The 14,107-nt window shown below is 48.2% G+C and overlaps 1 protein-coding gene across 3 annotated transcripts in view; it reads left to right on the top strand.

Annotated features, from left to right (window-relative positions):
- Nucleotides 1–1,001: 1,001 nt before the first annotated feature.
- The window catches only part of LRRK1 (leucine rich repeat kinase 1), a 122,595-nt gene continuing 109,489 nt past the window's right edge, over nt 1,002–14,107 (top strand). The window contains exons 1-2 of one of the 3 annotated variants that reach the window (XM_081230161.1): nt 1,002–1,378; nt 5,971–6,221. In XM_081230161.1, the coding sequence (XP_081086287.1) occupies nt 6,122–6,221 (100 nt within the window). In that variant the 5' untranslated portion in view covers nt 1,002–1,378; nt 5,971–6,121. Of the gene's footprint in view, nt 1,379–5,054; nt 5,106–5,970; nt 6,222–14,107 lie in introns of those variants that run through there. The other 2 variants (XM_081230163.1, XM_081230162.1) reach the window with 2 other exon arrangements.

The following is a 14,107-nucleotide window of genomic DNA, read 5'->3' as shown; positions in this document are numbered from 1 at the left end:
GGACGCCACGCCCTGCAAATTATTAGGGACTTTTCGGTAGCAATCATACTACCTCCTTTTGCATAGTGGAATTAGAACCGCAGTGGTGAGGGCAGGATTGCAAAACTGCACCCACCCTTTTGGAAGGGCGTCTGGTCTAGGAGAGCTGGAGGGGCAGCCTCTAGGGAGCAAAGCTAAGCTGCCCCGTGGCCCCCTCGGCAAACAGGGACCCAAGGATCTTGTCCAAGTGGTCACTGCCTGGATTGTCTGCAAGATCATGGGTGGGGCTGGGGGTGGGGGTGGGGGTGGGGCTGCAGCTGCCCCGCTTTTGTGAAATAGCAGTGGTGGCAATTTGTCTCTGTTCCTTGAGAATGTTCCAGTCATAGCATTACATAGGAGGAGCCTGGGGTGCGGGTCCTGCCAGGGTGCAGAACCATCCGCTTTTTTCCAAGCAGGTTTCTCTTTCCCCGGTGGGCACGTGGAGCAGAATCCGATGCCTGCCTGCAAGCATGGACGTGCATCTTTATGATCTGCGTTTGGATAATGGCCTCAATGGTGGTAACTTATATTAATATAATATAATATATATAATATAATACTTATATTAGGTTGAAACATAATAAATTGCCTACACTCCCTCATGTTTATCTACCACACCACCCACCAAAAAAAAAAAAAAACCCAGACAATTTAAAATGATTCACCAGTGACATCTTTGTATATATCCATAATTAAAGTAGTAAATTCATGTGGTGGAAGGGGTTCCACCTTCCACCAAACTGGAATAGTTTGCAAACTATTAAAGCTTTAAAATTACATATTTCTAGTCTGCTCTATAAAGAGTTGTACACAAATGAATATTCCCGTCTTTTTAATATTTACTGCCAGAATCTACGACCCACAGATACTAGTCAGAAGTTCATCAGCGAATCTTGCTGCTGAGCGGAACAGAGGGGCAGGGAAAGCTGGGTTGAGCCGCAAACCAACCAATCTCACCGCTGCTCCTGCCCCGCGTGGAGAGCAGGGTACCCAACTTGGAGGAGACCTCGCGCTAGAAGGGCCCGCGGGCCATGTGGTCACCCGGGTGGGAGCAGTGACTGTGATCACCCGGGGTTTACGGTGAGGGAAACTGAGGCTGGCGGCCGCAGGGACTCCTCGTGCCCATTGTGGGGAGGCCTCTCAGCGGCTGACCCTCGCCCTGCTCGCTCTTCGCGCCGCCCGCCGCCCGCCCTCCTCAGGATTGAGGAAGTGCGTCTGGCCCGGCCCGGCCCCGGCGCGCGGCCCGAGGCGCAGGGGCGGAGGGCAGAGGGGCTGCCCGGCCCCGATCCGCCGCTGTCCTCCCGGCCCGCGCGCAGCCCCGCGTCCCAGGCGCCGGCGGCCCTGCCCGCAGTCGCCGCAGGTAAGTGCTGACCCGGCCCGCGCCCCGTCGTGGACCCGCCGCCTCCTGCTGCGACCGCGCGTGGAGCCCTGGGCCCTGCAACCCAGGCCCGGGGCGCGGGGCTACCCCGGGCTCACGGCCCCTCAGCCTCCCGCCGCGCTCGCGGGGTGCCGGGTGTGTGGGCCCAGGCGGGGAACCCGAGGCCTCGCGGGACGGCACCGGGGCGGAGGGGGCAGACACCAAGCAACAAAAGGAAAATACACCAGGACGTCTACACATTTCCTCCACCTTGGGAGAAAACCCCTTCCTTCAAGTTGGAGCGGGCCGTGCGAGCGCGCGTGTGTGCGGGAGTGTGAGTCTGAGTGTGTGGGTGTCGGAGAGGCACTGCCCGGGAGGCTCTCTGCCGGCACGGCCTGGCAATGCAAGACGGCCGAGCGCCTTCGCCCTCTTCTAAGTCCGGTGCACGCTTCTCGCCCGAGGGTCCGGATAAAACCCGCCATCTCCTTGGTGGTCTCTGCGGCCGACCTTCCAAGGCGGGGGCGCAGATGAGTGTGGTCGGGGGTGGGGGAAGGCTGGGGGTCGGAAGGAGATGGTAACGGCCGAGCATAGGGATCTCTGCGGTCGGTCCACCCTGCTCCTTCGCGTTCTGAGGCCATGAAGTTTTTCTCCCACAAGCACATCCCCCTGCAAGGATCAGAGAAGTAGAAAAACAGGAGCAAGCAGTTTTGTTTTTAGCGAGCCTCTCACCAAATGCACTGTTTTGAGAGTTTGCTACTCACTCGCATTGTATCCAAATTCCTCGGGCATTAAAGGGGCAACTAGAATATACACGATTTTGAAAAATGTTTAACATTCAACTCCTTTTGTGGTCTGACTTAATTATCTTTGTTTATGTCCTGGAAGAATAAAAAATTAAGTTAAAAACATACAAACCTCACACCTAATGTGTCCCTACAGGAGGTTTGGGGATCTGCCAAACCTCTCCCTCCCCCAGGTTTCCACACCTCAGTGAGTGGCCCGTAGTAAACGTAGTAAACGCAGATGCTCAGATAAAAAACGTGGGAGTTGTCTTCCATCCCATTCCCTCGTCCCTTGAATTCAGTTGTTAGCAAGTCCTGTTGGGTCTACTTCTCACATGTGTCCAGGTCCATTCCCTTCTTTCTCACCACCCTTGCCTAGTGCAAGGTACGAGCTTCTCTTTCCTGTACAATTGCAGTACTTCCCGCCCCACCCCCCATTCTCTGTTTGGCAGCCAGAGTAATTTCTTTTTTGAAAAATTAGAGAGTGTCCTCTGCTTGGAACCCTTCAATAGCTTCTTGTGCTTGGCATGAAATCCAGAAGACCTCCTTCCCTGCACATCTCCCAATTGATCTGGCCTCTGCCATCTCAGACCACCTGGCCATTGCTTCCCCACCCAGCCACCCTCGCCAAACCCAGCCTCACTCACATCCCTCTCTCTATGTCGTTTTGGTTGCCACTGTCTGTGTTCCTACTTTATCTGTTTAATTACTCCTTTAGTTTACCTGGAAGTCTCTACTGGCAGTCCAGGTGTCAGAGACCCTTCCTATGTGCCTACCTTGCTCACTGCTTCATCTTTACTCCCAGAGCTGTCCAGGAGGCACCAAATTCATGCAGGTATAGAGACTGAGTGGTGAATGGACAGCCTTAACTTGTTTGTGGCTTTAGACTCATGAAGGGCTTCTGTTCTCCTCTGGGATTGAGAACTACACATTTCTCCGGTTTGTAGCTCTGTAATATTTTGATGTCCACAAATGCATTAAACACATTTTGTAGGCAAACCAATATTGGTCAAGGGATGCCAATAGTGCAAAGACCATGGGCCAACCATCTTGACCAGGCTTTTCAAAAAAGAGCTGGATGATAAGAGCATTTCTAACACATCTCATTTGCAAGTGTCTTCCAGCTCTTTGGCAGCCCTTTCCAAGCCTCCTGAAAAGACAAGTGAGCAAGTTCAGGATGTTTCTTCCATATTAGAAAGTTTACTTACTTAACTGTGTCCTCTCCACCAGCTGTAAGTTTCATGAATTCATGAAGCTCACTCCCCATGGAAAGGTCCCAATAAAAACATTTGTAGAAGGAATATCAGGTTCCTTTTTTTCTTTTCCATCAATGGTGAGGTTTTAAAAATTATTAAAATAATTACTATTGCAGGACACTTCTTAAAACCCTCTTTAGGATATATATACTATAATGTAAAGAAAACATGTAACTTGCAACCATTATTTGTTGCATTGATCGGAACCCAAAAGAAGCAAGAAGAAGGAAAGATCCGTTAGAGGGCAAAGATTGAGCAAAACTTGAATTACTTCATCTTAAAACTTCTACCTTAGAGTCTAAGCCAAAATACAAATTATAACTGAAAAACTGCTCCAGTGGCAAGATCCTCCATTGGTAAAATGATTTTCAAAAGGAAACTGAAAATGAAAAGGGGAACAAAATGGCTGGGTGAAGGTTGGCCTAAAATATTCTTAAGATTTTTTTTTAACTTAAAAACATATATGATAAGACACTTCTGTTTTCAGAAGGAATATCTACTAGCATTTGGGTTTTTCAGGTGTTGTTGGGTATAATTGGTAGCTGATATTGAGAGGCATTTGAAAGCAGATAACAACTGTGCGCCTTCGTTTCTGAATGTTGCTGTGTGATTTGGAGCCTTTATTTTAAAATGGAGATTCTGTTTTGCTACTTCTCCCTGTCCCCTCTCAAGTTGATTTTCCTAATCAGGTTTTGCAATTTACAAAGCTTTGATTGTCTCTTAAATAGTGTCCAGATTGATCATTCCTTCGTTCCTTCTTGGACTTTTCAGGCTCCCAAACTTCCAACACGGATTTTCCCGAGTGTGGTTTCTCTAAACCTTTTGCTCTTTAGTTCGGAAAGGTGCGGGCTCACAAAGGGCAAGACCTCTGGTTCAGGGCTTTCCCAGCCCCACCTCCCCTTGCCTATAAGAGTATAGACCACCTGGGCCAGGGGCCAGGCTCTAAGATGAGAAAGTTCCGGTGCTCTCACAGCCTTGTTCTGGAGCCTACTCAGTGCCCACCCTGTTCAGGGTACCTTCTAGAACCTGCTCACTGGGGAGACAGTGGGTCTGCCCTCCAGCATTGATTTTCTGAGCTTGTTTTTTGTTTTTTTTGTTTTTTTTTCTGTGTAGCATGTGGGGTCTTAGTTCCCCAACCAGGAATTGAACCCATGCCCCCTGCATTGGAAATGGGGAGTCTTAACCACTGGACCACCAGGGAAGTCCCCTTCTGAGCTTGTTAATCAGAGGGCAGGTGGGAGACCCTGCTGGCTTCCCAGTCCTCCCACTATTATTACTGCAAGTAAGAACCACTTCCAGTCCTATTGTAGAAGGTGACTGCAGAAACTTGACCTTGCTGGAAATCTCACAGCAACCGGGAAAAGTTGCCTGGGTGCATGTCTGTTTTTAATAGATGATGTTGTCTTAGGCATCATTTACATGACCTTAATTTTCTTTTTGGACTACACTATCACCCTCTAATTCAGAGTTGTCTATCTCAGAGAACAGCTGCTAATTAGCACCATACTTTTTATGTCTGTACTATAGACTCCACATGAATGCTGGGAGAGACACATGCATTTCATATGGTCATCCCTTCCCATCGTGCATTTCACCCCGGGCCCTGCCAAGCTGAGCCTGGATCTCACCCTCAAGGTGCTTCTGATCATTTAATCAGCATAGCAGCCTGTGTCCTTGTGTCAGGGACCCAAGGTCAGTGGGAGCCCAGCATGTGAGAGCAGTGCCTTGCCTCATCACAGTCTCCTTAGTCTTAGGAGATGTGCCTTAATCTAACTCAGAGTTTCTCTGGATAATTCTCTGCTGTGAGCGGCTGTCCTGTGTGCTGTAGGATGTTCAGCAGTGTTCCTGGCTGCTACCTGCTAAATGCCTTTAAGCACTCCCACCCCCAGAGGTGACAACCAAAAATGCCTCCAGATATTGCCAAAGATCCCCTGGGGTGGTGGGGGCAGGTAGAATGTAGGGAGCCCCTTTCTGTATCCCCCAGGGCTCAAACTGACTTGGCTTCATAACCGGTACCAGTGCCTTCCAGACCCTTCTCTTTGAGATTGCTGCGTGATTACCTCTTTGTCATTACATGCCCACCTCTGGGCTTCCGGGAGAGTCTGTCCTGGGCAAAGGGAAGCCTTGTTTTGTGTACGTGTGTGTCTGCCCCACCCCAACTGGAGCATAAACCCCGCAAGGAAGGAGCCTCATTTGGTTGTCTTGGTGTCACCGTGCTGGTGACTATGAATATGTGTTGATGGAGCAGTGATTGAGCCCTTTACCAGTAGGTGTTCTACAGTTGTTTGGAGTATCTGGACTCTTCTCAGGCAGATTGGAGAAGCTGGGCAGATTGGAGCCCAGCTGTGAGGTGGGGTGGGGGAGCTCTGTCTTTTCACTGCCGCCATCTGACCAGGTGTGACTGGGTAGCTGGAATGTTAAGAGAAGTGTTGCAAAAAGGGGGAGGGGGAACACCAATGCGTATTTACGTGACCTTATAAATAAGTATGTGCTTGGGTGCAGGAAGTGACTTGACAGTTAAGAAAAGCTTTCTGACTTGATGTTTTTTCACCACTAGGACGAGACAGCTTTCCGCTCAGCCATGACGGTGTGTCTGTGACTTGGTCCACCCTGGACTATAAGCCATGACTTAGTCCACCCCTCAGGGAGCTGCGGCTGCTGTGACCACTGCGGGAACTGACTGGGGAGAGCGGCCACCTCGAGGCTTGATGGTTGGAATGTCTCGGCGACCACCCAGCATGTACTGGTGTGTGGGGCCAGAAGGGTCAGCCGTGTGTCCAGGACACGCCATGGAGACCCATAACAGCGGTAAGGGCAGGGCTGGCCAAGCCTGTTTTGCATGTTCTGTGTATGAACAATGGGTTCTCAACCAAAGGATATAAATTGCCAACTATTTGATGAATTGTATGGTTTTTCAATATAAAACATATCATGGGATTCTCACTTAAATTCTAAACATTGAAGGAGCCATGGGACAAAATTTATGTGGACTTAAGATTTATGTGGATCTTAAGAATCAGGGCATCATTTCATGTTGGTTAAAAAGATTTTTTTTAACGGGGATTTGGTTTTGTGTTCTCGCTATACAAATAATACGTTTATTAAAGAAAGATTGAAAAAAGAAAAAAAGAAGTAGAAAAAGTAGTCACCCAGAGTCCCACTGCCCTAAACACAGTTAATATCTAGGTATGTTGTCTTCTAGTCAGCTTCTCTGGGCTGTAGGAACTTTGTTTTACCTTTATTTACTTATTATAATGTATATACTTCAGTATCCTACTTTTTTCCCCTTTGTGTCAGTCACCTAGCTTGTGGGATCCAGTGAAATATCATCTTATTTGGGTGTGCCGTGCAAAATGATTGACCTAATTCTTACTCTCCCACTGGATGTTTTGGGACATTTGTGTTGCTTCTAGTTGCTGACTCAGACCAAAATCATTCCATGTCCATCTTTTTAAACATGGTTTTGAGATTATTTCCTTATGATAGATTTACAGAAGTGGGACTATTAGGTTTGAACGTTTTTAAGCCTCTTTACACATATTGCTGGATTGTTCACCAGAGTTGCATCACTTTTATCCCCAATAGGATATCGTTGATATTGTTAACAATAAATATTTGTTAAGTCCTTAGTACATATGGGGCCCTGGGTTCAGTGTCTTAGGAAATAACCTCATTTAATCCTCACGACAACCTATAAATGGTACTTTTATCCCCATTTTATAACTGAGGAACATGAGAATAAGAGAGATGTAGAAACTTGGTCAAGGTCAACAACTTGTAATGGGCAGAACTGCCCTTTGAACTGTGCCTTAACCCTGGACTCTCATCCTCAAAGTATAGGTCATCATGTGGGATTTGAGAGGACCTGTGGGTTTGTACCTCTGTGGAGTTAGTGATTCAGTGTTGTACCTGGCTCAGTAGACATTATGTTCAGTTACTTAGTGTTTTTTCTCCATCGAAAATGCCCCAAGTCTAACTAAGATGATGTTTCTGGAAGATTTCTTTACATATAAATCAGATTATGAAATGAGAAAAGAATTTGCTTCTTGACATTGTCCAGCACTAAATGTTCCCAGAGTGTTTGACTTGCATCTTTTGAAAGGTTTTCTTTTTTTTTTTTTCAGATGTATGCCTTTTTTCAGTTGCTTGTTAGGAAGGCCATGTCTTATTAGCATGAGATCAAGGTGACGTGCGTGGAATGCTATTCCTGATTTTGGGTAGACCCTCTTTCCAGGGCACTCTCAGCTGCAGTATCCCATCTGCCTCTCCTCAGCAATCCTGAGGAATGATGGTGGGGGCAGGGATGCTGAGTCCTTCTGGGGCTCACTGGGTGGGTGGCTGTGTCATCTGAAAAAGCCCCAGAGGAGACTCTGCCCCGTCCTCGTCCTGGTCAAGAGCTGGTGGATCTAAGCGAGTGCTTCTCCACCCTGGCCTCCAGAAACACTGGGCAGTGCCTAAAACTGTCAGTGCACAGGCACCCCCAGCTCCACTGGAGCAGCATCCTGGGGGTATTTTTTAAAAGTTCTTGCCTCCACACCACCACGATCCTACTGTGCAGCTGGGGTTGAGAATCAACTGGTCTAAATGATTTGGACCAGCAAATTAGAGCAGCATTTCTCAAACTGCAGTATATACTCCAGTCCCCTGGGGATCTTGGTGGACTGCAGATGCTCATCCTGTGAGTCTGGGGGCACCGAGAATCTGCGTTTCTAACAGGCTCCCGGGTTGTGCCAGTGTTCCACCAACAGAGAGGCAAGGCTGAGACCTCAAGGTGCCCAGAAATCCTCACTGACTCTTACAATTCCTGGGGACCTGGGTCAAGGGACCCTGGACAGACCTGGAACCAGCCCTGTCTCCAGGCCTGAGGTAGGACGATGACCAGAGAACGTTCATGTGCATGAGAGGCCAGAGTGTTGACACTCCTAGCCCTCATTTTTCTCCTTTGAGGTCTGGATCTGAACTTTACACTGCTCCTACAGCCAGTTGCCTCTCCCTGACAGCTGTGATCACCAGGTGGGAGGGAGCAGGCACAGAAAGGTATTTTCTGCCTCAGGGGCCTCTTTCCCCAGTGGAATCTCAGGATTCCACACCTCCCTGTTCTGGATGAGCCTCAGGACACACACAAGGCTTGAGGAGCCTATGGGAATCGTGCAGCCCCCACTGGTACTGTTCTACTGCTTAGGGCTGGACAGGGGAGGTGGTGTCTTGTGAACCCTGATGCTCAGGGATGTGTTTATGCATGGAAGAAAACACATAAACCACAGAGTTGAAGAAGATGAGAGAAAAGTGACCTGAAATACATTGTAAAATTCTGTCCTATGGCTCAGCATTATGGAAATTATGAAGAAAGTACAAATTTATGCCCATTCTCCAAGAGTTGAAAGGTCCCGTAGGTGGTAGCCAAGGAGCTGAGTGTGGAGGGCCTGCCCTGGGACCCCCAGGGATGAAACCCTACAACACTCCCCTCCTGCTGGCAACGGACTGCTTACATGGCTTAGCAGCCCGACCTCAGGCCCCTCCTGGCCTCCTGCAGCGACAGTTCAGCTCACCTGAGAGCAGTGAATGAGGGCAGCAGAGGACCCACCCTGCTTTCCTGCCAGGTCCAGGGGAAGACGGGGACCTGTGTGGGTCCTGGGAATGCTGAATCCATTACCTAGGGCTCTGGATTAAGGAGCCACTACTAACTACCTGTAACCTAGAGTGATGTGTACTTCTGTCACTGTCTTGTTTAGAACCCCACAGCCGGTTTATGACTGTTTCCTTTCACTGAGTGAGGAGGGGTGGGGAGACACTTCTGGGACTCACACAGTGTGATGAGGGCTCAAGAGCCTGTCTGTGGGGTTCATTAGGGCTGCATTCAGTTCTTAGCTCTGGGTGACCTCAGCTGAGTGGCTCAACCTCTCTGAACCCTGATCCAGACAGACACAGAATCTTAGTGGGATGTGCCAATCAGCATCTACTTCTGGCCTCCTGGCCAGGAGGGGTCTGGGGCGGCGTGGGGGGGGGGCTCTGCTGCGTGCTGCAGTCTGCACTCTGCTCCATGTGACTCCTAACCTCCTGAGACCAGCAGGCTGGCAGGGCGCCTTCTTCCCTGCCAGTTGCAGAGGTGCAAGCAGGGAAAGCAAAAACATTCCATGTCTCTTAAGGCCTAGGCTCAGAGTGGCACGCTGTCGCCTCCATGCCTCTGCCCTTGGCCAAAGAAGGTCACATGGAGCAGCCCAAGTGAAGAGCTCCCTGCACCAGGAGGCCACAGCCAGGCTGTGGATTCAGGCAGAAGGGAAGGATTGTTGTCCATCATTCATCTACCATGATAGGAGTTGGTGGGCTTCAGTACTTTAAAACTGTATCTTATTTATGTATTTCTATTTATTTATTTAAGCAGCCCACAGAGCTTTTCTCTCATGAAACTTTACCTGGAGCCCCAGCCCACCTAACAGCTATAACAGTGAAGTTGCTTTGATGGGCAGTCGTGGAGGGGTGGGGGTGGTGAATCCCACCGCTGATCTTCACCTTGACCCCGGAGCTCTGTGGGCCCAATTTTAAAACATCACATGTTGGATTTCATTTTCACAAAATAGAACTATATACACCAAGACCATAGCCTGGGAGCAGGTGACACTCAAAGAGTAGCACAGTCACTAGGGATTATAGCCACTGCTCTTTGTTTACCCATAGGGGTACAATGAGCATGCGTTCCTTTGTGGTTGTTTTGCATTACTTTTGCAACTAGAAGAATAATATTGCAACTTATTTTAAAAATTGTTTTCTCTTTAAGTATGGAAGTTTTGTGATTAGGATCCAACCTGCGTACCTCCTCCCTCGTTGGGTGCTCATTTCCAAGATCAAATTTGCTTTAACTGGCCTCTTTCCCACGAATTTCTTTCTGGATTAAATGGGGCGATATTTGACTCCAGGAACCTGCAGCTGTGCCTCCCATGGGGCCCACCCTCTGAGTTCTGTCCCCATTGGATGAGCTGGATTTTTTTCTGCCCCACCTTCTCCCCAGAGGAGTCATGCCTCCCCTCCCCTTCCCCCCAATCCACCAGCCTCACCCCAGGGATGACCGTTGCAGACCTAATTCCCAGCACTGCCTGAGGGAAACTGATTGTCAGAAAGAGGACCAGTGGATACCCAAGTTATTCCCAATGTAGGAGCAGCTCTCTCACCTTTTAAAAATCCTTGGAAGATACCATGCTTTGGAAATAATGTTATCATTATACTTCCAAGTAGAGTTAGGAAAAGATCCAAACTTTAATAAAATTAGTAAAAAACTAACTTTTTACTTTTGGGCTTTTGGTAGTGGTCTTGTGTGTGTGTGTGTGTGTGTGTGTGTACTGGGTGTGTTTGTTGGTGCCTCTACCTGTTTTGACTTACACAATTCACCTGTGCTTGTTGAGAATGGTTAACCCTTTCAGCGCCCATGAATATGTGAGTGCTTCTCCAACTGCCTGTGGTGCCATGTGGGCTATGTGTGCCTGTTCTATGTTTGTGCAGCACAATTGTGCCCCAGAAAGGTGTGTTACAACCTTATTAGTACTGTCAGCATTCAGCTGGCCTTCGGTGCAGGAGGAATGTTTAGAGTGCATGGATGGGTTCAGAGTGTGTGAGCTGAGAGAACGAGGGTCAGTGAGATAGATACTGGGCCAGGACTGTGGACCCAGCCAGTTTGACAAACATGTCATTAGACATTCTTCCACGTCCGTCTCACCAGTCAGAGTGGAAAAACCTGTCCTCTCAGCTGAGGTAAGGCTCCTGGGGAGCAGAGAAGTGAGGAAACTTCTAGATAATTCAGACTGAGAACGCTTGGTGAGACTCTTCAGGATCTCACCAAGGGTGAGAGGTGCTTGGACAGACATCACCTGAGGTGGTCCACATCCCCCGCCTCTCTGTGAGCGGTCCTGACTTCCGCTGCCTGCCTCTCACAGCATGGACCAAAGAAGGAGAAGGAACATTCCAGAGGGCCTTCAAATCCTAGGTTTTTACATAGCTACTTCCAACGTCCTTTTCTTTTTCCTCTGGCTTTTTCAAATCTGTTTTGAAAATAACTTTTTAATACAAGAGCCAAGTAGATTTGCCTGAGTGGGAGCTCTGCCTGCTTTCCAGAAATAGAAATAGGAAATAGCGTGACTAGGAAGTGCCCCTCCGGTGGCAGCATGCTTTCTTAGTGAGCCACTGTAGGAACTCCTACAAGGGGCAGATCCATTGTTTTGTGTGCCTTTCAGAGTGTAACCGCCAGCCCACATCTTAAGCTGTTCCTGGACTTGGTGTCCTGCTCATGCCTGCTGGAGGTACAGGGCTTTGCTGGGACTGTGGTCAGCAGGGTGCCCTCTCCAACCTGGCTGCAGAAGCAGCACTGGTCCCCCCAGGGACAGTAGCCATTGTCCAGTAAGGAATCCCTTACTGAGAGCGGTGAAGAGGAGGGAAGCTGTGTGGTGGCCCAGGTTGCAGGAGAAACGGCCGTGGGCATCCATCCATGTCAGAGCAGTTAACACAGCTGTGCTTCATGCCTGCAAAGTCCTGCCCAATGACAGAAGCTCTGGGTTTGATGGGGCTTTTAATATGAACCTAAATCTGAGGCTTAGATCATCTGATTATTTGTTCAGAATATGCTTGCTTACTTCTAGCAAAAGGGAGCTGACTCCCTCTCAAATATTCCAGCCTTTCTGTGGGCTGCTGTGTTGGGAAGTGTGTGCTGCTGCAGAGGCCAGTCCTGTCTCCACTGCCTCTAGCTCCACCCGCCTAGGCTGATGGGCATCCCTTAACCCCTTTCTTGAAATAACTAACTTTGATGCCTTGCCCTCCCTGTGGATTCCTTTTTAGGCTGAGCAAACCATCCCACTGCCTTCAAGAGCAGGCAGCCCGCAACGTTACACATTTCACTTGGATATCACCAACCTTTTGCCTTTTAGTCTGTGGACTAACTGTTAGGCCATGACCACATGGACCCAAGGGGAGAGCAACCTCCCACCCCTTCCCTCCACCCTGTGTGGGTGGGCTCTCTGGAGTGCCCCATCCCCCCACCCCACTCTAGGTGCCCAGAGCCTGAAGCTCACCCAGGGCCTCAACCCACCTTCCCCTTCCCCACATTTGCCCCTGACTCCTTCACCAGGGCAGCTACTCAGTGGCCAGGAGAGGAAATTTTCTTTCCAACTCTGTGCCCTGGGCTCCACGAAGAGGTCAGTGGCCTGTGAGCAGGTGCCTGTATGGACGTCCCCAGGCCCCGGTGCAGAGGGATAAGGATTTTCTCCCACTTCCCTGGTTTCCTGGTCCACATCAGCCAGACTCTGAAGAAGCCATAACTGGGATTTTTATGAAATCCTTTAACTCTGGGAATTGAGAGAAATAAATAACATATAAATTATCACACCCAATAACGTTTAAGTCCAAGCTCTAGTATATGGATTTCACACACATTTTCAGGACCCCTGATGAATGAAAATAGGGGCTTCCAATATTCCTTAGAGTTCCCAGTTCTGAGTCTGTTCACCATCCTAGCCGCCCCTGTGTTCAGTTTCTCCTGATTCTACTTAGCCGTCTTGCTATTTATTGACATTTGTTTTAAAGAATAAAAGATAAAAAAGCAAAAAACAGAAGTGTGCATCTCAAGCAGTACAATCCTTCCTAAGCCCATAACCCTGATGTTATAGAAGGAATCACACATTAGTTAGAAATTATATTTTCAATTGTAAATAACTTTTTAGGATTGTACTTCATTTTGCTAATTCTTGCTATGTTTGTGCCTCGCAGCTTTTATGTCATCTACATCGTCCAGCATCCAGTGGCCAGGCATGTCACCAGGTGTTGGTTTAAAATCAATTGCTTACCTATTCATTTCAGGAGAACCAAAGCCAAAAATAACTTAGTTGTGGCACTTCGAATTTTTCAGCAAATAGAGATATTTAAAGGCATTGAAAAATTTAGTCCATTATTTTGAATGTAGAACCAAGTGATGATGCAAATTTGAGGTTAGAATTTGAATACATTTTGTATTCAAGAATGACACTCTTCAAGTTCCTTTTAGTAGCTCATTTTGGACTTCAGATGGCCCTGTGAGCTCTTAGACAGATGGGTGGCAACAAGTGGCCCACACCTGGGAGTTAGAGGTGGAAGAGGCCAGGGCAGACCCTTCAGGCTGTTTGCACCCCTCCCTTCTGCTCTCAGAATCAAAAGGCTCCAATGGGTGGTCGCCCATATCCCCATGCAAAATCACCAACACTTCTGGGTTCAAAAGCAAAAAACAAGCAAAAAACCCCTGCCTGATAGCGGGCAGGGGCCTCCCCAAAGTTATGAAAAAGTTACTTGTGTGTAATCACATACATTCTCATATAAAATCAAATGCCATCCTGCCCAGGTGACCACTGTTAGCTGAGTGTGTTTCTTTTCCATCCTCTTCCTACACTCATGTCCACACACACACAATTCTTTTTTGTGTATATTTCTGGGTTTACATGCATGACATTCAATTGTACATGCGTTGTGCAACTTTTGTTTACTTGAGTGATGTACGCCTTGGAGTCTTTTTCATGTGCATCAAATTCCATAGTGTAAATACAACAATATTTATTTAATCAATCTGCTATTATAGTGCCTTTAGATTCTTTCCATATTTTGCTTCTTACCATAAGAGTTGAGTATACCCCAGCAGAATGGCAGGATCGAAGAGTAAGCACATTCAAAATTATCAAAGTAATACA

Source organism: Mesoplodon bidens (genome assembly GCF_964165515.1).
Source record: "Mesoplodon bidens genome assembly, chromosome: 3".
Lineage (NCBI taxonomy): Eukaryota > Metazoa > Chordata > Mammalia > Artiodactyla > Ziphiidae > Mesoplodon > Mesoplodon bidens.
Note: the sequence above shows the minus strand (reverse complement) of the source record. Positions and strands in the feature narration are given on the sequence as shown.